General features: G+C 63.3%; 1 protein-coding gene across 1 annotated transcript; it reads left to right on the top strand.

Annotated features, from left to right (window-relative positions):
• The first annotated feature begins 932 nt into the window (after window positions 1-932).
• Window positions 933-24,329, top strand: TTYH2 (tweety family member 2). Its single transcript, XM_084862141.1, has 14 exons — window positions 933-1,146; window positions 5,936-6,093; window positions 8,728-8,839; window positions 11,628-11,848; window positions 15,155-15,250; window positions 15,758-15,830; window positions 19,061-19,130; window positions 19,612-19,667; window positions 19,974-20,066; window positions 20,289-20,381; window positions 20,938-21,080; window positions 21,690-21,872; window positions 22,281-22,359; window positions 22,712-24,329. Exons 1-14 carry the CDS (start codon window positions 1,018-1,020, stop codon window positions 22,790-22,792), a joined length of 1,587 nt encoding a protein of 528 aa, XP_084718267.1. The 5' UTR covers window positions 933-1,017; the 3' UTR covers window positions 22,793-24,329.
• Window positions 24,330-25,276: the final 947 nt, after the last annotated feature.

Genomic DNA, 25,276 nt, shown 5'->3' with positions numbered 1-25,276 from the left:
TTTCCATGCTGATTTCTCTCCATTCTATTTTCAATGTAGTCATTAATTTCCATGCGCAAATTGTCTTTGAATGGCTTGTTTATTGCAATATCAGAGTCTGGAGATAGGCCATCATTCCTGCGGGAATCATTATCTGATCTATAATATTTTTCTTTCGTGAATTATTTTTCTTTCGTAAATTAATTTTCATTCTGAGACAGAGCCTAGGGGGCCTTTTTTTTCCAGGGGGAATGCCTTATATTTCACTCAGAAGGAAACTTGTAAGTAGGTCTTATTTTCGGAGGATGTCTTATTTTCGGGGAAACACGGTATCAGCTGACCCTGCTGTGCCTTAGCTTTTCTCCAAAACACCCCTAATGTCGCTCCGTGCGTCTTTGCACGCCGACTGTCGCCATCCGCCCACTGAGATGTGCTGCCCTGCGGGGGGGTGGGGGAGGTTCTGTCTGCTTTGCTCAGGACAGAACAGCGCTGGCACACAGTAGATGCTCAATAAACATGTGCAGCTGAGGGCCTGGCATCCCCTTCCCTCCCTGCCCACCCCTCCCCGCCCCTCCCCTCCTCTCCTAAGGGCAGGCCCTCCTCCAGGAGGCCCGCCCAGTCCCGCCTTACTGAGCTTTCCTCAGTCCCCAGTGGCCCCCAGGGGACAACTACTAAATGTCCCCAGTCAGTTCACCACCCCCTAAATAACGGCCAGCCTCGCCTCCAGTGCCATGACTGCTAGCTGCACCCATGGACATGAGACTTAGTAATTATGAAGAAACAGATTTAGGAGCGTTTTGGGCTGTTTTCACTTCTTCCACCTTTTTCGCCTAGGCCAGGACAGATCCCAGATCCCAAAAGGGATTTTGGGCGGGACGCCCGGCAGAAAAGTGGACGCCCAGAGGGCGGGGCCAAGCCCGGGGCGGGGCGGGGCGGGGCCGGAGAGGGGCGGGGCCTGGGGCGGGTCCGGGCGGGTGGCGTCCCGGGCCGGTGGCGGCGGCTGCAGCGGCAGCGGAGGAGCGGGCTCTCGGCCGGGCCATGCCGGGCGCACGCGGGGAGTACCTGGCGCCCTGGTGGGTGGTGTGGCTGCACCGGGTCCCGCACCTCAGCCTGCGCCTGCAGTGGGTGAACAGCACCTTCCGCCCCCGCGATGAGGAGTACCAGGAGGTGAGTCCGCAGACCCAGGCCGCCTCCCCAGCAAGCCGCTCTGCCAGCCTCCCAGACCCCCCGCCCCCATCCCTTCCCCCGGGACCCTCACCTCGGCGCTCCGTCCGGGAACCTCGTGGGCCGGGAGCACTGGGCACTGGGGGTTCGATCGCGGTGGGAAGGGGAGGGGAGGGGGTGCGGGGCTGCCTGCGGGGTGGAGCTGAGCGCGGAGGCGGAGGCCGCGCGGGGCGGGCGGGGACCTTTGTGCCGGAACCCGGTCCCTCCTCCGGGCCAGCGCGGGCTCCGGAGTTTTCCTTCTGCGGCTTCGGGAAAAGCTCTCTCTTTCCGGGGCCGGGCGACCGGGAGAAGTTTGGGCTGAAACTAACTGGAGTCTCCCGAGTTGGGCCCGCAGCGCCCCTCTTCCCGGGCGGCCCTGGGGGGCTGGGCGGGGGCGGGGTCCCCACCGGCGCCGGGATGTTTGGGGGAAGGACGGTGGGCCGGGTTGGCCCCGGGTCGGCCCCATCTGGCCAGCGTCAGCCTCCCGTACACAGCCTTCTGTACCCTGGGTTTTCGGGGTCTCAGCCGGCCACCCCCTTCTCCCTGCACTTCGGCCATTTCTCTGTTGTGCTGGCCCTTCGCCCTGCGGTCTCTGTACCCCGCGGCGGGTGGGGTACCCCCCCCCCAGACTTCCTCGCCCAGGCTGAGCTACGGAAGCCCCCCACATTCTCAGGTCTGGCCCAGGCCAAGTCAGTTCCCTGCTGGTCACAGATCCGGCTGCCGCCCCGGCCGGGCCGTTTGTTCTGAGCTATGGGCCAGTTTCCGGACTTTGACCCCCGCCTGCAGTCAGGTTCACGGGCACCGTATCCGGTGTGGGGCCCGTGGGGCCCGTCCGGCCTGCAGGACGCTGAGCCTGGAGCCCGCTGTTCGCCTCCTGCCCGCCAGGCCTTTCCCCTGCAGGCCCGGGAACGGGGATCCCCACCGGCGGGGTGTGCCCAGCAAGTGGACCGGAGTCTAATAATAGATCCTGGGGCTCCCGCCCCTCCCTCGCCTTCTGGGAGAATCTGGGCCCTCCCCGCCTGGCTCCCTCCCCTCCTGATCTGTGCGGACTGGGCCCCTCCCAGTCCGAGAGCCCCGCCCGTGGGAGTCGGTCCCTGAGAGAGAATGCCCTTGCCTGGGGCAGCCCTGGGGGATAACGCTCCCTGAGGCTCCCTGAGTGCGGAGGGGCGGGTGTGATTGCCGAGACTGCTGTGTTGCGCTGTGTATTTGTCCCAAACCCCGTCCCAGATCGCGCCCCTGGCTCTCTCTAACCACTGCTCTCTCTCCTCCGGGCGGGATGGCGGCCCGCGCCAGGGACAGCGCCTGTGTGTCCAGCAGCCCCGGCTAGCACGGCCTGAGGTGGCATCTGAGCCAGAAGGACCCACTCACAGCCCTGCCCCGCCCCTCCCGGGTTAGGACCTGGCACGCGGTGCTGGGTGTCAAGTGACTCCAGAGGGCTTCCCCTGCCTCTGGCCACGGTCACGGCCCAACCCCAGCCCCCAGGCTCCTGGTCCCCTCGGGCCTCCTGAGGACAGGGTGGGAGGAGAGGTGGTGAGCCCGCCAGGGCTGGGAGTGGCTCTGGATGTGGGTCCTGTTTGGTGAGTGCTGTTGGCTGAGCCCATCTCTCCCAGAGATCCCCTTTCTCCTGAGAGGGTCACAGCCAGAGCCGGGCAGCAGGTGGTAGCACCCTGGATCGGGCACCTTCCGCCGCCAGTCATCCGGGCGCTCAGCAAACTTGATCCGAAACGAGCTCCCTGCCAGGCTCGGGCGGCGGGATGGCCAGGGGGGCCGGGCCGGGCCGGGGCTCCGCCATGCCGCTGTCTGGTTCTGCCGCTTGCTGTGTGACCATGGCAGGTGTCTGTGCCTCTCTGAGCCTCGCTTGCCCCACCTGCACGTGTTAGGCCAGATGTCCCAGGCAGCATGCTTAGTACATAGAGGGTCCCATAGCACATAGTAGGACCGACCCCAGACACTGGTGAGCTAATGTACCTGGAACATACTGACGTCTTAAGCTCCCCGGTGCTGTGCTCGCTGTTGCTACAGTCACCGTGTGAGTGCTTAGTACATAGAGGGTCCCATAGCACATAGTAGGACCGACCCCAGACACTGGTGAGCTAATGTACCTGGAACATACTGACGTCTTAAGTTCCCCGGTGCTGTGCTCGCTGTTGCTACAGTCACCGTGTGAGCGCCACGTGCACTTCCTGTCCCCTCTGCTGCATCCGTAGACCAGGCCTCCGGGACACGCGTGAAGGAGCAGCGGTGCTTGTAACTATATATTCGGGGCAAGCATGAAGCAGCAGAGATATTTTCGTGTTTCGGCATGTACTTTCATGTCTAAACTCGGGGTGCTTCTGTTTATAGACTCCCCACAGGGTGCCAGTGTGAGTGCCCAGGCCAGGGGAGGGCACAGAGTCGGGGCTAGGCCCAGAATTACAGGCTCACCCCACTAACCCCCGCTTCGGCGTGGGGGCGGGTCTCTGGGGGAGCGGCCAGGCAGGGAGCCCCCGGGAAGGGCTGGGGAGAGCCAAGGCTGGGATGAGGAAGCACCATTCATCCAGCCTAAAGGTTGAGTCATGGTCATCGGACAATCACGCTGCACCCCCACCCCCACCCCCCTGGCGCCCGCGAGAGGGTGGGAGGGCAGCTGGGGGTGTTAACCGTTCCCAGCCTGTGGGCCCCCGCGGCCCGGCCTCCCCGCAGGGCTGGCTCACTCTGTCCTCTGTGGCTTCGGGAAAGGGGGCTCAGGCTGTTCCCCGCCCCCACTGAGTGCAGAAGCCCCTTGGGGTCCAGTCCCAGCCTCAGGCTTCCCAGAATGCAAGCGGGTCACTCTGCCCCCGCTCGGGGCCTGGGTTTCTGCTCTGGTTCCTCAAACCGGAGCTCACCCAAGTCCCTTCACCGAGGAGAGGCTGGGGCGAGGGGCTGCGGGCAGGGTGTTGGGGTGGGATGGGAGGTGGTGGCTGCAAGGCACCGGGAGGACAGGCGACATGGGAAGTTGTCCTGTCCAGGCTGTCAGAGCAGAACGGCGTGTGAGCCGGGCTCCGGGCTCCCTCCACCGCTTTCTCCCTCTTCCATCCTCCCTCACCCCCTGCACACGGGGACCTGCGCCGTCCTCTCTCACCCCCTACACACGGGGACCTGCACCATCCTCTCTCACCCCTGCACACGGGGACCTGCGCCATCCTCTCTCACCCCTGCACACGGGGACCTGCCCCATCCTCTCTCACCCCTGCACACGGGGACCTGCCCCATCCTCAATCACCCCCTGCACACGGGGACCTGCGCCATCCTCTCTCACCCCTGCACACGGGGACCTGCGCCATCCTCTCTCACCCCTGCACACGGGGACCTGCGCCATCCTCTCTCACCCCTGCACACGGGGACCTGCGCCATCCTCAATCACCCCCTACACACGGGGACCTGCGCCGTCCTCTCTCACCCCTGCACACGGGGACCTGCGCCGTCCTCTCTCACCCCTGCACACGGGGACCTGCGCCGTCCTCTCTCACCCCTACACACGGGGACCTGCCCCATCCTCCCTCACCCCTGCACACGGGGACCTGTGCTGCTCAGAAGCAGGACTGTCATCCCCTGTGAGAGGGCGGCAGGGACATGGAGGTGGGGGAGTGGCTGTGGGAACCGTCCTGCTAGTTAGCCCTCCACTTCCCTCCTCCTCCTCACCCACCTTCCTCCTTTCCTCTCCCATCCCACCTCCTTCTCTCGCAGCCCCCTCTGCCCCATGCCCCCTGCCCTCCCAGCCCAGCAGTAAACCACTAACAATGCCCACCCTCCAAGTTTGGGCTGCCCAGCAAGGCCTTCCAGCCCTCCTCTCACCCCTCCCCCCTCCCCCCTTCCTGGGCTGAGGCATTATCGGTGACCTCATTGAAGCCAGATGCCCAGGCCTGCAGCCCCAGCCGCCAATTTTCAGAATCATCTCCCCCTTGGACCTGAGGGTCCCCGCACCTCCCCCACCCTGCTGATTGCCGCCCCCAGAAGCAGGCTCCCGCCCCGACAGCCCAGGCTGGAGCGCAGGGGGCTCTGGGCCAGGACCCCCTCGGGGGGCACGTGGGAGGCTGGGTGAGGCTCTCTCCTCAGGAGCCTGACTGACAGCCAGGGCCAGGACCAGCGCCGGCTGCGGCCACCAAGCCTGGCGCCATCTGGCTGCATCAGGAGATCGGAGGGCATGGAGCAGGCACAGGCCTCCTGGCAGCAGCAGCTCCCTTTACGGGACCTGAGATCCTTCTGGGCCTGAGCCAGCACCTCCTACCCCGTCAGAATTCTGGGCTTTGCTGCCACCACTGGCACGTGGGGTCGTGGGGTCCCGTTCATGACTCCGTGAGAGGGACCCCAGAGGGTCCATCCCGACCTCTCCCCTCCCCTGGCTTCTGGCTTCTCTGGAGGGACCCCACCCCTAGGACAAGGCTCGGAGGAAGCAGATCCGCCAGGACATCCCTTCCTGGGCCTGGCCCAGGTCCCCCTGAGCTCCTGAGGTGTCCCTCTCCCTGCCTGTCTCCCTCAGTCACTTGTCCCCTCAGTTCTGTGGGGTTCTGGGCGTCTCCTCGGGCAGGGCCTCACCCATGTCCATCCAGGTGTGTCCCATCCCACACCACCACCCTCAGCTGGTCCTCCCCAACCCCCCAGCCCCCGTGTCTGCAGACGCACCGCTGAGCCTGGTTCCTACACCCACAGCCCCGTGGGCGCCCCAGGCCTGAGCGCAGTGCCCTCCCAGCCCCCCCACAGGGCGGGCGCTGACCCCACGCCTCTCCCTCCGCAGTCGCTGCTGTTCCTGGGGCTGGTGGCCGCCGCCTGCCTGGGCCTGAACCTCCTCTTCCTCGCGGCTTACCTGGTGTGTGCCTGCTGCCGCCGCCAGGCCAAGCCGCGCCCGTCCTGCTGCGTCACCTGGTCGGCCGTGGTGGCCGGGCTCGTCTGCTGGTGAGTGTCCCTTCACGCGGGCCCCACGCGGGTGGCTCGGGGGCGGCGGGCGAGAGCGCGAGGGGACGCGGTGGGCGGAAAGTAGGTCTGCCCACCGCGTCCTGCCCGTGACGGTGACACCCCTTCCTCGCCCTCCACCATCAGTCCCCCAACAAACCCCAGCGGTTGGTTCGTCCGCTTTCTGGCCAGGTCCTCCTGACAGAGCTCCGGGTGCCTCATGGAGAGCCTGCCCCTGGTGGGCGTTGTCCCTTTTCTTGCCAGACGGCGGGAGTCAGAGGCCTGGAGCGGGCATGGGGCCTCTGCCGTGCCACGTCCCCTGCCCGGCTATGTATTGGGTGGCACATGCGAGCAGAGGGCACCTGCTCTCTGAGTCCCTGTCCCCTCCCGGCCGCTGCCTTAAAGCTGATCAGTGATTCTCTCTCATCATTGATGTTTCTATCTATATCTTTTCCCTTCCTCTCTCTGAAATCAATATATATGTGTGTGTGTGTGTGTGTGTGTGTGTGTGTGTGTGTGTGTATATATATATATATATTTAATAACTCCAGAGGGTCAGATCCCGTAAGTAATAATCACCTGCCATTGAGGGGAAAGTACACAGGAGTGTGCAGTGCGCTTAGCGGGTTCTTCATGGTATCTGTGCTGGGCAGGAGGGAGCCAGGGAGAAAGACGGCACTGTATGGGGAGGGCCCAGCCCAGCCCTCACTGACACACGGGCGGAAGGCGGGCACCCTGACCTGCACTTGTTTTTTTTAATATATTTTTATTGATTTTAGAGAGGAAAGGTGAGGGAGAGAAAAATAGAAACATCAATGATGAGAGAGAATCATTGACTGGCTGCCTCCTGCACTCCCCCCACTGGGAGCCTGCAACCCAGGCATGTGCCCTTGTCCAGACCTGGACCTGGGGCCCTTCAGTCCCCAGGCCAACGCTCTATCCACTGAGCCACACCAGCTAGGGCCTGGCCTGCACTGTTAATGGGAACACTGAGCACCTGGAAGGTTCCTATCACAGCCTCCCAGGACCCCGTCCTAGCTCCTGTCATGTCACCCCCACCCCCAGGATTGCTGTCATGAATGAACACCCAGGAGGTTGCTTAATGAGGCGGCTCACAGCCCCCAGGGGTGGGGGTGAGAAAAGCGCGTGGGTGACGGAGGCGGGGCCTGAGGTGATTTGTTCCGCCGGGAATGCTGGACCAAATCCCACCAGATGCAATTTCACAGAGAGAGAGGCAAAGCTCCCCTATTGGTTAGAACTAAACGAACACCCATTCACCACGCGGGAGGGAGGGGCGGGAGGGAGCAGGGACAGCGCTTGGGGGGGGGGATCCTGCGGAGAAACCGGGGCTTGTGAGCACCAGTCGGCGGTGGGGAGAGGGGATCTCAGGGCATCAGCGCCCCCCCCCCCCCCCCCCCCCGCCTGCCCCTGCCCCGTGCTCAGAGCTGGATGCACAGCCTGGCCCCTCACTCAGGCCATGTTGAGGGGGACACTGCCCAGTGAGCGTGGAGCTAGAGGACCCGTGTCTGACCTCAGGTGTCGGACGGGGTGTCTGAGAATCGGAGGCTTATTCCGGGGAACCCGGAGGACACTGGGAGCCAGGAGGGGCTCCGGCTCAGAGGAAGAAGGGGCTTTCTTCAGCTGGACTCACAGGGCCAGAGCAGGAGGGTTTTCTGCGGCCGCGCAGCCCTGAGCTGTGGAGGAGGCAGCCAGGCCGGGACAGGCTGGCCCTGAAGCCGCTCCCGGAGAGAGCGCCTCAGCTAACGTCAAACCCACCTGCTCTACCCGGAGAGACCAGCTCCGTTCATAACAGTCAGACCTGAAAGCAACCAGGACTTCCGTCAGTGGGTGACAGGACATCAGCTGTGGCCCATCCAGACTCGGCGCCCACAGGAAATGAGCCACCCGCCGGTGTGGCTTAGTGGCTGAGTGTCCACCTGTGAGCCAGGAGACCACGGTTCCATTCCCCGTTACGGCTCATGCCTGGGTTGCGGGCTCCATCCCCAGTGTGGGGCGTGCAGGAGGCAGCCGATCCATGATTCTCATCACGGATGTTTCTACCTCCCTCTGCCTTCCTCTCTGAAATCAATAAAAATATATTTAAAAAGAAATGAGCCGTCCCTCCGTGGCAAGCCGGAGGAAGGGAAATGCGTGCGAGTGGGTGAAGGAAGCCGATCCGAAGAGGCCACGTGCTGTGGGGCCCCCACCACATGGCATTCTGGGAAAGGCAAAGCTCTGGAGACAGGGAAACACAGGGACGCCAGGGGCGGGGGGTGGGGTGGACAGATTGGACAGAGGGTTCCAGGGCGAGGACCATGCTCTGTGTGGTGTTTAATGGAGGACGCATGTCCTCGGACGCTTGTCCACACCCGTTGCATGTTCCACACCGAGAGGGAGCCTCATGCACACATGGACTTTGGGTGATACGACGTGTCCATGTAGGTTCAGTTAGAACCTATGGCCCGCTCTGGTGGGGGCGGTGGCAGCAGGGGAATCTGGGAGGGGAGGCAGGAGGTACGTGTGTCACACTGAACTTGCCGTTCCGTGTTGCTGTGAGCCTAACCTGCTCTAAAACACACGCACATTCAACAAGGTCTCTGGTGCCACCTCTAACTTCCTTTGGGGTCTTGCCCCTAGTGCCGCGGTGGGCGTTGGTTTCTATGGAAACAGCGAGACCAACGATGGGGTGTACCAGCTGATCTACTCCTTGGAAAACGCGAACCACACCTTCTCCGGGATCGATGCGCTGGTAAGGCTCTGGGCAGTGGGCAGCAGGCCGGGCCGGGCCCGGCTCAGCGGGGGAGGTCAGTGTGGTCAGAACAAGGGCCCAGTCAGATCCCGCCCGCTCAGCTCCGGGGGAAGAGGGGGCGCTGGACTCCATTTGGGGCTGCAGTTGGTCCTGCCAGGAGCGGACAGGCAATTGCTGCTTCCCAGGCGGGCGGGGTGCCAGGGATGGGAGGACCGAAGGAGAAAGGCTGCTGGGCCCTGTGGGTCTGTCCGCTCATTCCCCTCAGCACCCGCGACCCTATGGGATGGCTCCGGGACTTCCTCCTTTCCCCCAGCCCCGGGGGACAAGGCCACTCCTCACAGTCACCATCCGCTGGTGAAGGTCACGCTCTGGGCCTTCCCTTCCCTCGGGGAGTCTCCTTCCGGGGCTGGGCTCCTCCTCCAGGGTCCATGCTGGTGTGTGGCTCATGTGGCTCTTTGGCCCCTTGAGTGTGGCTCTTCCACAAAACACCACAGCCTGGGCTAGTTTATGTTGAAGAAGTGGTGTTAGAAGAAGTTTAAGTTTAAATGTGGCTCTCCAAAGAAATGTCAATCGTTGTCCTGTGGATGTTTTGCTCTGCTGACTGATGAGTTTGCCGACGACTGTCCTATAGGAACACAGCTCCATCCTATACCCTATGGGACCACAGCTCCATCCTATAACCTATGGGACCACAGCTCCATCCTATATCCTATGGGAACACAGCTCCATCCTATAACCTATGGGAACACAGCTCCATCCTATATCCTATGGGACCACAGCTCCATCCTATACCCTATGGGACCACAGCTCCATCCTATACCCTATGGGAACACAGCTCCATCCTATACCCTATGGGAACACAGCTTCATCCTATATCCTATGGGAACACAGCTCCATCCTATACCCTATGGGAACACAGCTCCATCCTATACCCTATGGGAACACAGCTTCCACTACCTACTAACTGGCCTGTAACCCGCCCCAGCCTGGGGCTGAGCTGCCTCTGCCCTTGGTGGGGGGCTATTAACTCTGGAGCATCCCCCCTCTGCCTCCTGCTGGGAGCTGCCTGTCGGATCCTCTAAGGCCGGGGTGGCGTGGGGAGGGGTGCTGCAGCAGGCCGGCGCTGGGTCTTTGTTTCTGCATTGCTCTGTTTCCTACGAGAAGACAGAGGAGAGAGGCCGCCAGGTCCTCGCGTCTGTCTTTGGAGGAGGGATTTAGGAAAAGAGAGAAGTTAACTCGGAGCTGTGGAGGGGAAGTGGCTTCCAACTGACGTTGACAGATCCCGTTCGCAGCCCTGGGCTGTCACATAACAGGAACGTGAAAATGCCACGGAGTTCACGGTGTGTGTCTCCTCTTGCGTTTAATAACGTGCCTGCGGCCACGTGTGTGTCCATCTTACTGAATTTAAAAGGACAGTTTTCCGGGGTGACGTTTAGTTGCTGTGTTTACTTACACGTGGTTTCCACCCCGCGTGAGGCCAAAAGCCCAGGAAGCCATAAGGGATGTGCATCTCTGCACTCCGCCCCGCCCACTCCTCAGCCAGCCCCGCCCACTCCTCGGCCGGCCACGCCCACTCGGCCAGTGTGTGAGAACCAGGAACTAGCCGGAACCGAACAAGCCCTGGACATTGAAAAACAAAACAAAACAAAATGAAACAAAGGGCCTTTCTCCTCCTGGAACCGGGAGCTCAGAGCGCGGAGCGGTGCAGATGTGAAGGCCGCCCCCCTAATCCGGGGTCATCTGCCTCCTGCCGAGCTCCGGCTGTGGGAAGCGCCTGCCCCTTCTCCTGGGTCACCTTTATCTTCCTTCCGGGCCCGGGTTTCACACGCCCCCCTTCCAGCCAGCCGTGCAGGTCCGGTTAGCGTGACCACCTCAGGACAGCCCGCGCTGCTTCCCCTCGCGGCTGGCACACGCCGAGCAGGCCCGCAGGGAGGGAGGGGGGCGCTGGGCTCCGGGGCTGTGTCCCCCGGGGACCCTGGGTCTGCGGTCCTTGTCCTCAGGCCATAGACAGTCCCTGCCATCGTCCCTCCCCCTCGACCTTCGAATCGCAAGTTGCTTCCTTCAGGGTCCGCTCAGCTCCAGGTTCGTGAGGCTCAGCCAGGGGACTGGAGCCTGTCTCTCCGCCTGCCGGACAGACGTGCAGACAGAGAAGGCGCCGGTCTCCTCCCACCAGGTGTCCAGGCGGCAGGATGGGGTCTGTCTGTTCGTGCAAAGCTCCCTGTCTGCCTTCACGCCAGCTGGGAGCTGCCGCTGGCTGGACTACGAGCATCTTTCTCTCAGGCCTTTCCATCCTGTTTTGGGAATGAACAGTCAGGCGGCAACAGGAACTCTGGGCTCACACAGAGGATTCCTCCCCCTAAGAGAGAGAATCCGTAATCCAGCGTGTTGAGAGTTTTAGGAGAATCACAGGGAAGCACCAGGGGGATCGTGTGTTTCTCTGCCTGAGTCTCTCTAGAGTCTAGAGTCAGGTGCTGGATCGCAGGGACAGATCCTGGTCAGGCCGGGTCGGGACCTGACCCCTGGAGGGAGGGGCCAGAGGGCTGGGTGGGTGATGGGAGCCTCTGTCCTCCGTCCTCCCTCTGAGCAGCAGCCTCTGGAGCCCTGCAGGGCCGGGCGGGCGGGAGGGCTGGGATAGGCGTGGGTGTGGGTGTGAGGTGCTCTCACGTGAGCCCAAGCCCCGCCCTCCGCTCCTCCCAGCACTCCTCTGGAATCAGACTCGGGGTCCGGAGCTGCCCCCTCTGGCTTCCTCCCGCCCCCGGGCCAGACTCCCACCCCGGTCTCTCCCCAGGTGTCCGGGACCACCCAGACGATGGAGGTGGACCTGGCGCGGCACCTGGCCCGGCTCGGCGAGATCTTCGCCGCCCGGAGCGACTACCTCCAGGCCCTGAAGCTGGTGCAGCAGAGGGCGGCCGGCCTCGTTGACCAGCTGGCGGGGGTGCCCGTGTGGACGGAGGTCAGCGCCCAGCTGACCCGGCTGGCCGACCAGACCGGCTACGTGGAGTACTACCGGTGAGGGCCCGGGGGGCTGCGTCCTGGGGCCCGGCAGGGAGGTGCCCCAAGGTCTCCACAAGCCGTTAGCTGAAGTGAGAGGACACGAGGGCTGGCGGGGCCAGGGCTGGGCCTTAGACCAGCCTCCTGGAGAGGCAGGCGTGAGGCCGGGAGAGGGTGCTCAGCCGGGACCCCAGCGTGGACCTCACAGCTCGGGCTCCCAGCATGCCCCCCAGCTGCTGCTGAGTGAAGTACAAGTGGTTGAGGGTTCCTCACCTGCCGCGGTGTGTGGGGCCAGCGGCCAGGGACATGGGCGCCTCTTTGTCTGCACGGAGCCTCCCCTGATGGCAATGTCTTAGCAAGCCCAGAGTGCCCCCAGCTGGAGCGATGGGGGTTGGGGGACACACACCCCCCCCCCCATTTGCCATACTTGGTGCAAGCTCATCCCTACGTCACCTGTTCTTTGGGGCCCGATGAGTCTCCCCTGCCCGCCCACTCCTCAGACCCCGTCCCAAGGCAACACGCTGGGCACTCACCGGTCAGCCGGAGGGTCTAGAGAAGGTCCCCCTGGGAGAGCCCGGGAGGGCGGCAGCCGTCTGGCTGGGTGTCTCCCAGCTAAAGGAGCACCCACTCATGAAGTCCCTGCACCCGGGCCGGCACGGAGGAGGCTGGAGGGCCCGGCACGGAGGAGGCTGGAGGGCGAAGCAGATAAATGAGTCCTGACCAAGAGGTGTCACCTCTTTGGACCCCCTTCCCCCCTCCCCACCCCCAATTCGTTGGCTCCTTTTCAAGCCATTTGCAAAGGTCACCGCCTTTAGCCCCGCGTTGCACCATCTACTCTGGTTTTCTGGATTCATTTCCCCTTTATGGGAAAGCCCCTCCCCCGGCTGAGAAGCCAGAGACCCCGCACCCGGCTCTCACCTCCCCGGGGCAGGGCCCTGCTGAGAGGCAACACATGAGGTCTTGGCTCCAGGTAGCACCCCCACCCCCAGACCCTCCCCCTGCAGCCGCCCAGCCCCTGCCCTAGATGGATGATCGTGTGAAGCAGCGCCTTTCTTCCTGGTGACAGACTGCCACCTCTGAGGACTGGCTGTGACCCGTGACCCCAAACAGAGGCCTCTGATTCGTCGTCCTGGAGAGAGATTCATTGCCTGAGCCTCCGCAGCCCTTTTGTCATGTCAGGGGTCAGGGGAGGCCAGGCGGTTGCAGCCAGCTTTCTCTGAGAGGACCTAGCAGAGGGCATATCTAAAGGAGCTTATTTTTAAGGTAGTTTTCTTAAAAGTGGGAGAGGTGGGCCCTAACTGGTTCAGCTCAGTGGATAGAGAGTCGGCCTATGGACTGAAGGGTCCCAGGTTCAATTCCGGTCAAGGGCATGTACCTTGGTTGCGGGCACATCCCCAGTAGGGGGTGTGCAGGAGGCAGCTGATCAATGTTTCTCTTTCATTGATGTTTCTAACTCTCTATCCCTCTCTCTTCTTCTCTGTAAAAAAAATCAATAAAATGCATTTAAATAAATATAAATAGATAGATAGATTAAAGTGGGTGGAGGAGGGTGGTGCCAACTGCCCAGAGCTATTTCAATCAAGGTGATTGACAGGGACCCCTAGAACTCCCATCCCCAATTCCCACCCCTTGGGCAGCAGAGGTCTCCTCCAGGGTTGGTGCCTGCAGCCCCTGAGCCCTGAGGATGGCCTGTCCCTTGTTCTCATCTTCCACTGTTGCTCGCTCCTTCTCTCACCCGCTCCTTCTCTCACCCGCTCCTTCTCTCACCCGCTCCTTCTCTCACCCGCTCCTTCTCTCACCCGCTCCTTCTCTCACCCGCTCCTCTCACCGAGCAGCTCTGGGCGCTCTCTGTCTGTTCTTGGCTGACCGGCCTTAGGGCTGGGGCTCCAGGCAGCCTCCCCCTCTCTGCCTTCTGGACGGTGCAGAGCGTGGCCATCCAGCTCAGCAGACATCGCTCAGCACTCCGTGCAGGCCTGCCCACGCATTGGAGGCCTGACAAGCCCGCACAGACGGCCTTGTGACGGAGTGAGCCCAGGAGTGAACCGGCGGAGGCCGGATGTGGGCGGGGCCATGGGAGTCAGGGCTGGCCGCTTCTTGGAGAGCCTCGAGCCCCGTCCTCCGTTGGAAATACAAACCCAGGCCATCCCCCACTCCTCTGGGAAGATGCATCCGCCTCGCGGAGCTGTTTCCAGGAACCGCATGCGGCGGGAGGCCAGGCTGCAGAACGAGGGGTTGAGCTCGGTCCTGGAGAGTGAGCCGGAAGCAGTCCTGACCTGATTTCCTGCCGATGGGGAGGGAAGCCACGCGAAACCTTCTGGTTTGAAACATGAAGCCAGGACTTTGAGAGGGGCCTGGTGGCTGGCCCCTTTCTCTCTCTCTCTCTCTCTCTCTCTCTCTATATATATATATATATATATATATATATATATATATATATATACACACACACACACACACACACACATACACACACACAAGGGAGAAAGGGATAGAAACATAAATGGTGAGAGAAGCATTGATCAGCTGCCTCCTGCACGCCGCACACTGGGGATTGAGCCTGCATCCTAGGCATGTGCCCTGACCGGGAATCGAACCATGACCTCCTGGTTCATGGGTCGATGCTCAACCCACTGAGCCACACATTCCGGACATGGCTTTGTCTCCTGTAGGAAGGCTGGAGAGTTGGGGAACTCCTGGGCCTGGCTCCCCTGCTGCTGGCCTCAGTTTCCCAATCAGTGAGTGGAGATCCTAACACCAGATGGTCCCCGGGTCCTTCTGGCTCTGATTCTGATTCTGAGAAAGCTGGCTCTTTGATGGCCTCGTCCTGCAATCTCCCCCACCTCCATTTCTGGGCGCCACAGGCACCTGCCGGTCTGCCCCGCTCTGTGCCGGGGGTGTTTCGATCGGAGGGTCTCCATTCACAAAGGCAGGAAGAACCACGCTGCCAGGCCTCCAGCGAGCAAGCTCCCCCTCGGAACCCTTTTGTCACTTTCTCCGGGCTCCGTCCCACTTCCTGCCCACACGGCCCACCTCCTGCCCCTGTCCACACGCCAGCCCTCTCACCCTCCTTGGGTACCAGTGAAGCAGGAAACCAGCGCTGGAGAGGAGGGGTCCCTGAATTTATTTGGCTCCGACATCGAGGGAAAAAATGAGCAGGAAGCTTCCCTGTGGGCACTAGGAGAAGGCCCTCCTGGCCCCCCCTCTTCCCTCCCCCGCCCCTAGCAGTGGTACAGCGAAGGCTCGGTGGGCCTGGGGCTGCTGGTCAGGCCCCCAAGTGGGGAGTTGTGCCCTGCTCCCCCTGACCGTCCCGCCCCACTCCCCCAGGTGGCTTTCCTACCTCCTGCTCTTCATCCTGGACTTGGCCGTCTGCCTCTTCGCCTGCGTGGGCCTGGCCAAGCGCTCCAGGTGCCTCCTGGCCTTGTGAGTAGCCCGGCCTGCGGGCCTGGGACAAAGATCGGGCAAGCAGGTGGGGTGGCGGGGCCACCAGCAGAGAGAAGGGGACCCCGTAAGGCTCGAAGGAGGTGGTGGGAGCAACAGCTTGCAGCCGCCTCCTCCCCTGCTCAGCGCCCAGCCAGCAGGGGGCGGCAGCCACCACCTTGTTATCTGGACCCCAAGCAAGGGCTGGGCTTGCCCCTCTGTGTCCCCCACCTGGGCCTGCCCAGGCCTGAGCCTCCCACCAGCACCTCCTCCCTAGCCAGACCCCCCCCCCCCTCCCGTCTCCGGCTCAGCGACCTACGTCCCAGGGGTGGGCCCTTCTCCCTGTCCCGGCAGTCAGCGGGGCCCATGTCAGGGCAGGGACCAAGACTCGGGGCTCAGGGAGGGCAAGTTCATGCCAAGAGGAAGGGCACTGAGGTTGGTGGGGTGTCAGCCATCAGGGGGTCCCCTGTCTGCCATTGCCTGGACCCCACCGCTGCGCCTCTCTCCCAGGCTGCTGTGCTGTGGGCTGCTGGCCGTGATCCTCAGCTGGACGTCCCTGGCCGCCGACGCCGCCGCAGCCGTGGTGAGTGGGGGTGAGTGGGGCGGGGGGCCCTGACCAGGACCAGCTGAGGTGGGTGGTACATCAGTGTGTCCCGCCCAGCGCCCCCACGGCAGGTCGGCTTCCGGTCTTTGTCCCTAAGCTAGAACCCAGAATCTGAGAGCTGAAGGGCCTTAGATCCCCTGCACCAGCCCCCCCTCACGCTTCGGGGGGGACACAGGCCCAGGGAGAGGAGGCTTCCCCAGGATCCTGAGGCGGTTAGCCCAGGTGATAAAAAGACAGCGGGAGCCTGTCCTTTCCCCCACCCGGCCGGGCCCAGCCACCGCTTACTGCTTGTGAGGACGTGCAGGGGTGAGAGGTGACGGCTCTCTGGGCCGGAAGAGGTGAGGGGACGGACGGGTGGGGTCTGGCCCTCGGCTGGCGGAGCCCCCTGGCCTCCAGCCCTCTGCCCTCGGCGGCACACCCTTGGGCCCTGGGACGTGGCATTGAACTTGCCTCTGTCCCCTTCCCTCCCACCCGGCCTGACTCCCAGCGATGTGTGTGTGTGGATGTGGCACCTCAAAATGTTAGAAACTAAAATACAGAGTCAGGGCACTTCCTATGCAGATGCTCGGTCTTTAGTAGATCTGGCGTCTGAGTTAAAGCTGCGTGCCTGAGTTCTTCATTCATTCACTCATTCACTCATTCATCCGGCTATTGCCTGGCTCCGTGGCAGCCAGTGGCGCCGGTGCCATGTCTGTTCCTCACTAAGTGGCAGGAGAAAGGCTGGCGGGCATATCTGCACCCCCATGTGGATGGGTCCTCGGAGGAGCCTGCTGTGGGGGCGGGGGGCAGGATTTACCAGGGGGTTCAGGGAGCCCCTCGCTGATTCGAGGGCCCCAGCGACCTGGACAGAAAGGAACGGGCTCCTGCTGGGAGCCCTGTACCCAGACTTACGCCCAGGGACTCAGGGGCTGGCCGCTCGCTCACGGGACCGAGAGAATGAACGCCCGGTGCTGCTGGGGTGGAGCTGGCCGGTGGGCAGGGGAGGCGGGCAGCTCCCGTTGGGGTTTGTTCCCCCAGAGGGAGAGCTGGACAGGCGCCAGCATGTGTTCCAAGGTGGGGGGCCCTTCAGACACAGGGAAGGGCAGGTCAGATGGCACACGTCATGCTCCAAGGCATCCTGACGCCATGGGGATGGGGGCGGTGGGGGGGAGGGGGCTGTGTATAGTCAGGAGAGCGGCTGCTGGCCAGGGCAACACGCACCACTGCCAGCCCACGGCCTCTCCTCGGGACGGTGTGAGCACAGGGAAGCTCACACGTGCTGTGCATTGCTGGGGCCTCCTCCTGCCCTCCCCCCCACCCCCACCCCAGCCTCTGCCCCCGGGAGCAGCAGCAACCAGTGTGCCCCCTGAAGCTGCCCGGTGGGAGGCAGCCTCCTCCCGGCTCCTCCCCGGCTTCAGCATCCAGGGAGCCCAGCGGTGATTTACAGTCTCCGGGCCGGTGCCTGGGATGCAGGGTTGCAGAGAGAAAGGCCATTTCCCTGACTGGCATAGTCAGGCCCCGGCGCCAGAGCCCCTGAATGAGCCTTTGATTGGCTGCACATCCTGCTGCATTGTAAACGGAAGCAGGGGAAGCGGGGTGAGGAGGAGCCTGACGGGGAGGCGGGCGGCCAAGGCTGCTGTGGTCGGCTTTGTGTGGCCACCCTGCCCCCGCGCTCTGAGGCCTGGCTTCTGTTTGTGGGTTGTTTTTGGAGCTGTGGGGCCAGAGAACTGACACGGTGCCCCCCATCACTCACCCCCTCTGCCTGTTCTGTCCCCAGAAGGATCTCCCCAAGGAGGCAGGGGGCAGTAGGAGGTTTGGCTGCGCAGCACCACTGATTTGAGGGGAGCTTCCCGGAAATCTGGGCACTCCTTCCCCGCCTGGGCCCCTGGAAGGTCCCTGAGGCTCTCCTGGCCTCAGCCTTCTCCTCTGTAAAATGGGGAGAATCCTAGCCCTTGCCCTAGAGGATGGTTTGTTGGTGCGATGATAGGTGGTTAATCCATGGGGTGGGGGAAGGAGGGGGCATATACACATGCTCACTAAACGGCAGTTTCCACTGGTTACCACTGTGTTGTCATGTGAGGGTCCCAGGCTGACTCCTTTGGAGTCGGGAGCTGCCTGTAGGCTCAGCCATCAGCTGGGCCCTTGGTGGCTTCTCCCCCCGCCCCAGCTGTGCTCGGCCCCCTTTCCCTCCCCTCCCATCCCCGTCCCCACTGCGTGGCCAGTGCGTACACAGGCCCCTGTCCTGGTGACAGGCACAGGGAGTCCTCCTGGCCGGATGGGGGAGGCAGGGACGAGAAGGCCACATCCCTGGCAGAGCTTCTGACAGGGCCTCCTGCCCCGTCTTTGGAACTTCTCGGGGGTGACCCAACAAAGATGGTAGCCTCGCTCTCTCCGCACCCCCCAAACCCCTCTGGCTGGCTCCCCTCCTGCTGCCCCTCCCGTGACAAGGCGGGGTGCCTGGGCCTTGCTGGTCACCAGCCAGGCCATGCGGTGGGTCATCCGTGGCAGAGCCTGGAGCTTGTCCTCCCGACTCCCAGCCCCGTGCTCTGCCCAGCCCCCCAAGTCTTCCTGAGCAGCCCCGCCCCCAAAAGCACACAGATGGATTCAGCACCAGCATCCTTTAGAGCAGGGGTCCTCAAACTTTTTAAAGTGGGGGCCAGATCACGGTCCCTCAGAGAGCTGGAGGGCCGGATTATATGAACTACTAATTCCTACTGTAACACCTCGGCTGCGCTCACTGCCCAAAAAACCTGGCGGGCAGGATCAGACTCCCCTGGGGGCTGCATGTGGCCCTCGGGCCGTAGTTTGAAGACCCCTGCTTTAGAGAGTCCAGGGAAGGCTCCCCGGATTGACACCCCGGAGGGTGTGGGACTTGGGAACAGCAAGACAAACAATGAAACAGATGAGCAAGGGGGCCCTGGAGCAAACGACCCAGCACCCACCCGGCAGCCGCCGTGGCCCCGGCTCGCCAGGGTCCCTCCCGGAGGAGGCATCGGAGACGTGGAGGCCTGGTAGACATTAGTTCATAAAGGGAATGTTCTAGGCAAGGCGCCTGCAACAGAGCTAGGAAGGGCAGAGCCAGGACTCCAGCCCAGGAGCCTGGTTCCTGGCTGTTTGTGGCCACCCAGGACGGAGCTGAGGGGTCCAGAGGCTGGGGCAGGGGCACGGGGCTCCCCCCAGGGCCTGAGAGTTGTGACTTGGCCCCGCCCCTCCGTCTCTCCCTGGCTTAGGGCACCAGTGACTTCTGCGCGGCTCCCGACACCTTCATCCTGAACATCACGGAGGGCCAGCCTAGCACAGGTAACCAGCCTGCGGGCCTCCGTGGTCAGAGCTGCCTGGTCAGCCAGACTGTGCCTCTACTTACCTGTTTCAGCCCTGTGGTCCCCAGTCTCTCCCAAACCCCACACCTCCAGCACCAGCTGGGCCTCCTTCAGAGGTCCTCCTCCTTCGTTTCTTTTTGTTATTTGTTTTTATTGATCTCAGAGAGGAAGGGAGAGGGAGGGAGAGATAGAATCATCAGTGATGAGAGAGAATCATTGATCGGTTGCCTCCTGCGCACACCCCCACCGACATTGAGCCGGGGCCCCCCGTCCTGTGCCCCGACTAGGAATCAAACCGTGACTTCCTAGTTCACCGATGGATGCTCAACCACTGAGCAACACCAGCCGAGCTGGGCCGTTTCTGAGAGCCTGCCTTCTTGGGGAGCTTGGGGGTGGCTTCGCCGCTGAGGATGGACGAGGGCCTGGTCCCTTTCCTGCCTGACCTGGTCTTTGCCTTGCAGAGGTGACCCGTTATTACCTGTACTGCAATCAGAGCATCAGCAGCCCCTTCCAGCAGGTACCGCGCCCGCCCAGCCCTCCCCCTGCCCACAGTCCCCCCTCCTGGACCCCCGGCCCCAGCACTGACCGGGCAGGGGGAGGCCGTGGTCCTCTGAAGGGGACAGTGCTCTCGGTCAGCACCCTCCAGGTCACACGAGACCCAGCGCGAGGTTGGCGTGCAGATGCAGTGAAGTGGGTCCTGGGGGGGCGGTTCCTGCAGGCGTGAAGGGCCTATGTCAGGGGTGTGCGTGCAGAGGGAACCGCCCTCTGCAGCGGGGGTCCTGGGGAATGACCCTCACCGCGGGGCCGGGTCTCTCCTGGGCAGGCGCTGACCGTCTTCCAGCGCTCGCTGACCGCCATGCAGTTCCAGGTGGCGGGCCTGCTGCGCTTCGCCGTGCCCGTGTTCCCCACGGCGGAGGTGAGGCGGTCTCCCCAGCGCCCCGCAGAGGAGGGGGAGCCCGGGCCAGGGCCTCAGGGAGCCGGGCGGTGGGCAGGTGCCCCCCTGGAGTCTGGCCCCTGTGGCTTCAGAGGCCTCTGTGCACCCCGGCTGCTGTGGGTGATCCTCGCCACAAGCCCGCCCCCACCGCTCAGTCTCTGCCTGTCTGCCTGTCTGTCCGTCTGTCCGTCTGTCTGTCTGCAGGAGGATCTGCTCAGCATCCAGCTCCTGCTAAACTCCTCGGAGTCTAGCCTTCACCAGCTGACAGCCTTGTTGGACTGCCGAGGGCTGCACAAGGTGCTGCCTGGCCCCGGGGGGCGTGCGGGGGGTGGGGACGCCCCCCGGAGCCACATTTTCCCAGAGCAGCCAGGAGGGGCCTAGAGGAGAGATTGCCCGGGGATGGGGAGGAAGCCGGGCAACGGGCAGGTGGGAGAGATACCTGGCTGCTTGGTTCTCTCCAGCAGCTGAGACAGGGAGACTCGGTGAAAGTACCAGGGGGCGAGGTGGCAGCACTGGTTCAGGCCACCTCTAGGGTACTGGGGACCTGACCTCGGTGAGGGCGGCCGCTCCCCACTGTCCACACTCCCGGCCACCTGGTCGTCCCGTCCATCTCCCTGGGTTGCAAGTGGGCATCCCAGGCCCACGGCCAGGGTCAGCTCCGGGGATGGGAATTCAGACACCGATGCAGGGAACGCATTGGGATCGTGTCGGCAGCTTTCACATCCCGGGTGGGGGGTGGGGGGGGAGCAAAGAGTCATCGTGCCGGTCCAGGCCGAGGGAGAGGGGCTTCCGGGGCCAAGCCCAGCCCCCAGGCCGTGCCCGCTCCCGTCCAGCTGCGCGTCCCCTCCCACAGGACTACCTGGACGCCCTGGCCGGCGTCTGCTACGACGGCATCGAGGGCCTGCTCTTCCTGGGCCTCTTCTCCCTCCTGGCCGCCCTGGCCTTCTCCACCATGGTCCGCGCGGGGCCGCCAGCCTGGAAGCGCTCTCCCGCCAGGTGGGCTGCCCGGAGGGGGCCTCCCGGGGGAGCGGGGGGGAGCCTGCTCTGACGGAGCTCAGAGCTGACCACCCGGGATGGACAAGAACGGCGGAGGGCGCAGGCACTGCCCCCAGCAGGCCCCTGGGTTGGTTTCTGTAGAAGGAGCCCGGGCGGGAGTGGGTCTGAGGACGGTGACAGCGTTGCACCCGCACCTGGCATCCCTTGCTGGTCCTCTCTTCCTCCGCAGGCCTCTGGTGTGGGACATAAATGAGGGGGGTTTCCCTGCGGGGAGGGGTGCCCCAGGACACCAGGAAGCAGAGATGGTAGCACTGCTCAACGCCCGCCTACAGCATCTTGAGGAGGTAGACAGAGAAGAGATGGAAGGTCCGAGGAGAGGAAGCAGCTTAGGGAGGCTCCGTGGTCAGCATGGCGGGCTGCCTGGAGGCAGTGGCTGTGAGGTTGGGATCAGGGCTGAGGAGCGTGTTTCAGGGGAAAGTGAAGGACGCGGCTGTGGCCGGAGGGCGAGTCCTGGGAGGAAAGACGGGGGAGCCGGCCGGGACCCCGCGGCCCTGGAGCCTCCCTCGCCCCTCACGGCGGGCGGGCGGGCCGCCTCCTGTGTCGTTCTAGGGACAGAGACTACAACGACATTGACGACGACGACCCCTTCAACCCCCAGGCCCGGCGCATTGCGGCCTACCTCCCCGCGCAGGGCCGGCTGCCCAGCTTCTGCAGCTACAGCAGCAGCCTGGACAGCCAGCCCGGCCCACCGCCGGCCCAGACCCTCTCCAACGCCCCGGTCTCTGAGTACATGTACGGCAGGGCCCCTGGCCCCCCGCCCCACCCCCGGCAGCCTCGCCCACAGGGAGATAGGTCCGCCGGTCCAAGAGGCCCAGGGATCCCCTCCCCGGAGCCCTGGGGTGCTGGCAGGAAGGCCCCAGGAGCAGCTAGTCACGTGACCCCTGCATAGCCCCATGTGCGGAGGGAAGAGCCCACTGTGGGTGGGTCTCGGGCCGAGAATCTGCATTTCCCCAGGCCACGCTGCCCCTGAGCCCTGCCGCTCACTGAGGCCTATTCCCCGCCCCCCCCCCCCCCTCAGCTTCCTGCCCACACTCCCTCGCTCTCTCCATGGTCCGTGTCCACCCCCGCCCTCCCTTAGGCACGCCCATGGGACCCCCTTCCCCGCGCCCTCCCCGCTGAGTGCTCCTCTCGGCCCCGCAGGAACCAGGCTGCGCTGTTCGGCGGGAACCCGCGCTACGAGAGCACGCCACTCATCGGGAGAGGCTCGCCGCCGCCCACGGTAACGGGCCCCCCAGCAGGTGGGGTGCGGAGGGCTCCGGGCAGGCGTCTGTCCGGTTAGGGCTGCACCTGCCTGTCCAGTAGGTGAACTAGGAGCCCTGGCGTCCCGGGACCTGGATCTGTGGCGCTGAGACCAGGATGCTCAGGGGCCCTCGGGGATGCTGCTGCAGGAAGTGCCCTGGATACTTAGGGACCTGCAGGGAGGGGCGGGCGCCCCAATTACGGCCACACACCTGGCTGGCCCGGCTCCCCCTCCCTCAGAAATTCCCGGCACCTTCCCGAGAACAGCGTCCGGTTTAGCTGGTGACACCTCTGACCCTGTGCTGCTGCCCCCTCTTCCCTCTCTCCCCCAGTACTCGCCCAGCATGCGGGCCACCTACCTGTCCGTCGGGGACCAGCACCTGCAGCACTACGGGAACGAGTTTCCAGCCTAGCTCCCAGAGGCGCCTGCCGCCTCCGTCCGGCTCGGTTTGGGATTCGTTCGCCTGGAAGCTGCATGTCATCCATTGAAGCCAAAGGCCTCTGGGGACCGCCTGCGGGATGGCAGGGCCGGACGGCGCCCGGGCCTGGCTGAGACCCTGACCAAAGCCGCAGGCAGACAGACGGAGGGCCCGCCACCTGGACCGGCCTCTCCCTCCTCTCCTGTCCCCCAGCTGCTGGCAGCCCCTGCCCCGGGAGCCTGGATCGCTCACTCCTACATCCCTCCCTCGCCGGGTGGGGAATGACAATGACAGTGAGGAAGGCCCGGCTCAGGCCCGAGGGTCCCACTGCCAGGCCTGTGCCTCCTGCAGGCATTTTCCTGCAGGCAAAGTGGGAGCGCTGACCGGGAGATGCTCGTGGGAAGGCGATGTCCCCGGTGAGACCGTCTCCCAGGGCCTGGGGCCTCTTCCTGGGCCTCAGAGAAGGTGCTGGAGCCCTGCCTAGGAGGGCCTGGCAGCTCTGCAGTGACAGCGGGTGGGAATGGGGTGACAGCCCGCTCCGCCCCCGGCCTTTCCGCAGTCCTCGGTCGCATCGCCTCCCTTCCAGCTCCTTGCTGGGAGTGATGCTGGGAGTGCGTTCACGCCAACAGGAAATCGCGGACACTTTGAAAGAGACTAACTCTCCTTTCCCCGGCGTTTTAAATACGCGGATTCGCCAAAGAATCGAGCCTCAGGGCGCAGTTTTCACAGTCCATCCGGCTCGGTCCTCACCCCTGGTTTGGATCCCCTTCCTTTTCGGGTCTTGCTGACACTGCCAGGACCCAGGGGAGGAGGGAGGGGGGATTTTTAAACAAAATAAAGATCAGTGAGACCTCCTGCCCTAAGCTGCTGTGTGATGGCTCTTTAAGGGGGAAGGAAGGACAAACAGCATGAACGGCGTCCGCCCAGGGAAACGGCCGGCATGGGCCAGCGTTCCCCTCCCTTTTGTCTTCAGGCGAGTTTGTCTGGAAAGGTTTTAGCAAAGCTGGACAACTGTCGTCTTCCCTGCCACCCCCACCACCCTATCCCCACACCCCCCCTTCCCCCCCTTGTCCCAGCCCCGCGCTCCCCGCTAGGTGAGAAGGCACTAAAACCAGGAGAAAACGCCCACGGCTCTGCCTGCGGAGGAGCCAGGGTTAGGGTCTCGGGTGCCGCAGACACCCTGCCAACTCTCAGAGCCCAGCGCTCCCAGGGCCTCCCTCACCAAGCATGGGCGGCCGGGCTTGGGACAAGGCTCCAGTTGCGTTTTGGAAGAGCCACCTTCTCGTCAAACACGGACAGCAGAGCGGTTCTCGAGCCCCCAGGACAGAATGGGGCCACTGGCAGCCAGGACTCCCGGCGTTAACCTCTCTGAGCCGTGCACCGCAGACACCGTCGGTGGCCACGTCCTGTGCGGATGGAGACGGCGACGGCAGGCTGCACGGAGGTCTAATGCATGTAGACCACACGGGGTGGTTCCGCTGCCTGGTCCATGTGCGCCCCCCTGGGCGGCCAATAAACCGCTTGTCCTAGACTAAGTGTCTGTGCTCCGTGTCTGCCCTCCTTGGCTGTGGAGGAAGGAGGTGGCTGATGGGGCTGGAGGGCCTCCGGACACATTTCAGGGGCAAAGTCAGTCTTTGGGTTGAAAGATGGGGCTACTGCCCTAGCTGGCGTGGCTCAGTGGAGAGAGTGTCGGCTTGAGGTTTGATTCCCACCAAGGGTACATGTCTGGGTTGCGGGCTTGATCCCCAGTGGGGGGGGTGCGGAAGGTGGCTGATTGATGATTCTCTCTCATCATTGATGTTTCCATCTCCTCCCTTCCTCTGAAATAAAGAAATATATATATTTTTTTTAAAGAAAGATGGGGCTATTGAGAACGCCACGGGCCCTCCCCTCGCTACCATCACACTCAGACCCCGTGCCTGCCCCCCCTCTCTCCAGCTTCCCCGGAAAGGGCTCTGCTCTTCCTGTCGCTAAGAATGAGGAGCATGTGAGACGCCTGCAGGGCACCGGGGCTGCCCCACGTGTTTCTGTTCATTGCTGGTCAGACCTCAGTAGCCCTGCGGGCCATCATTTTGCAAGCAGACCACCAGAGGCCCAGAGAGGGTAACTGGGAGCAAGGGCCAACCCAGAAGTCAGGCTGGGGGCCTCCGTGCCATGCTATGAGCACGTATGTTCATGAAGATGTCATTTTACATGTGTGAGACTAACGTGCCACCAACAACGGTTACAACTAGGAAACGAGTCGGCAGAGTGGCTGCATTCAAGGTGAACGCAAAACAACGCTTGCATTTCACCAATGAACTACTTGTTTTCATCCTCGGAAAAACTTGTTTTCATTCTCTTGACGATGGCACCTGCACAGAACACTGGGAAGGAGGAAAAGGGGGTGTCAGTGACCAGTGTTGACAGTCTACGGTCTCCGCTCCGGAAGTGGTCTGCTTCTTACTTCCGGATGCTTTGTCTGGAACCTATTCGCCT

This window comes from Pipistrellus hanaki (genome assembly GCF_964339955.1).
Source record: "Pipistrellus hanaki genome assembly, chromosome: 16".
Classification (NCBI taxonomy): domain Eukaryota; kingdom Metazoa; phylum Chordata; class Mammalia; order Chiroptera; family Vespertilionidae; genus Pipistrellus; species Pipistrellus hanaki.
This window is presented reverse-complemented; position numbering and strand designations above follow the sequence as displayed.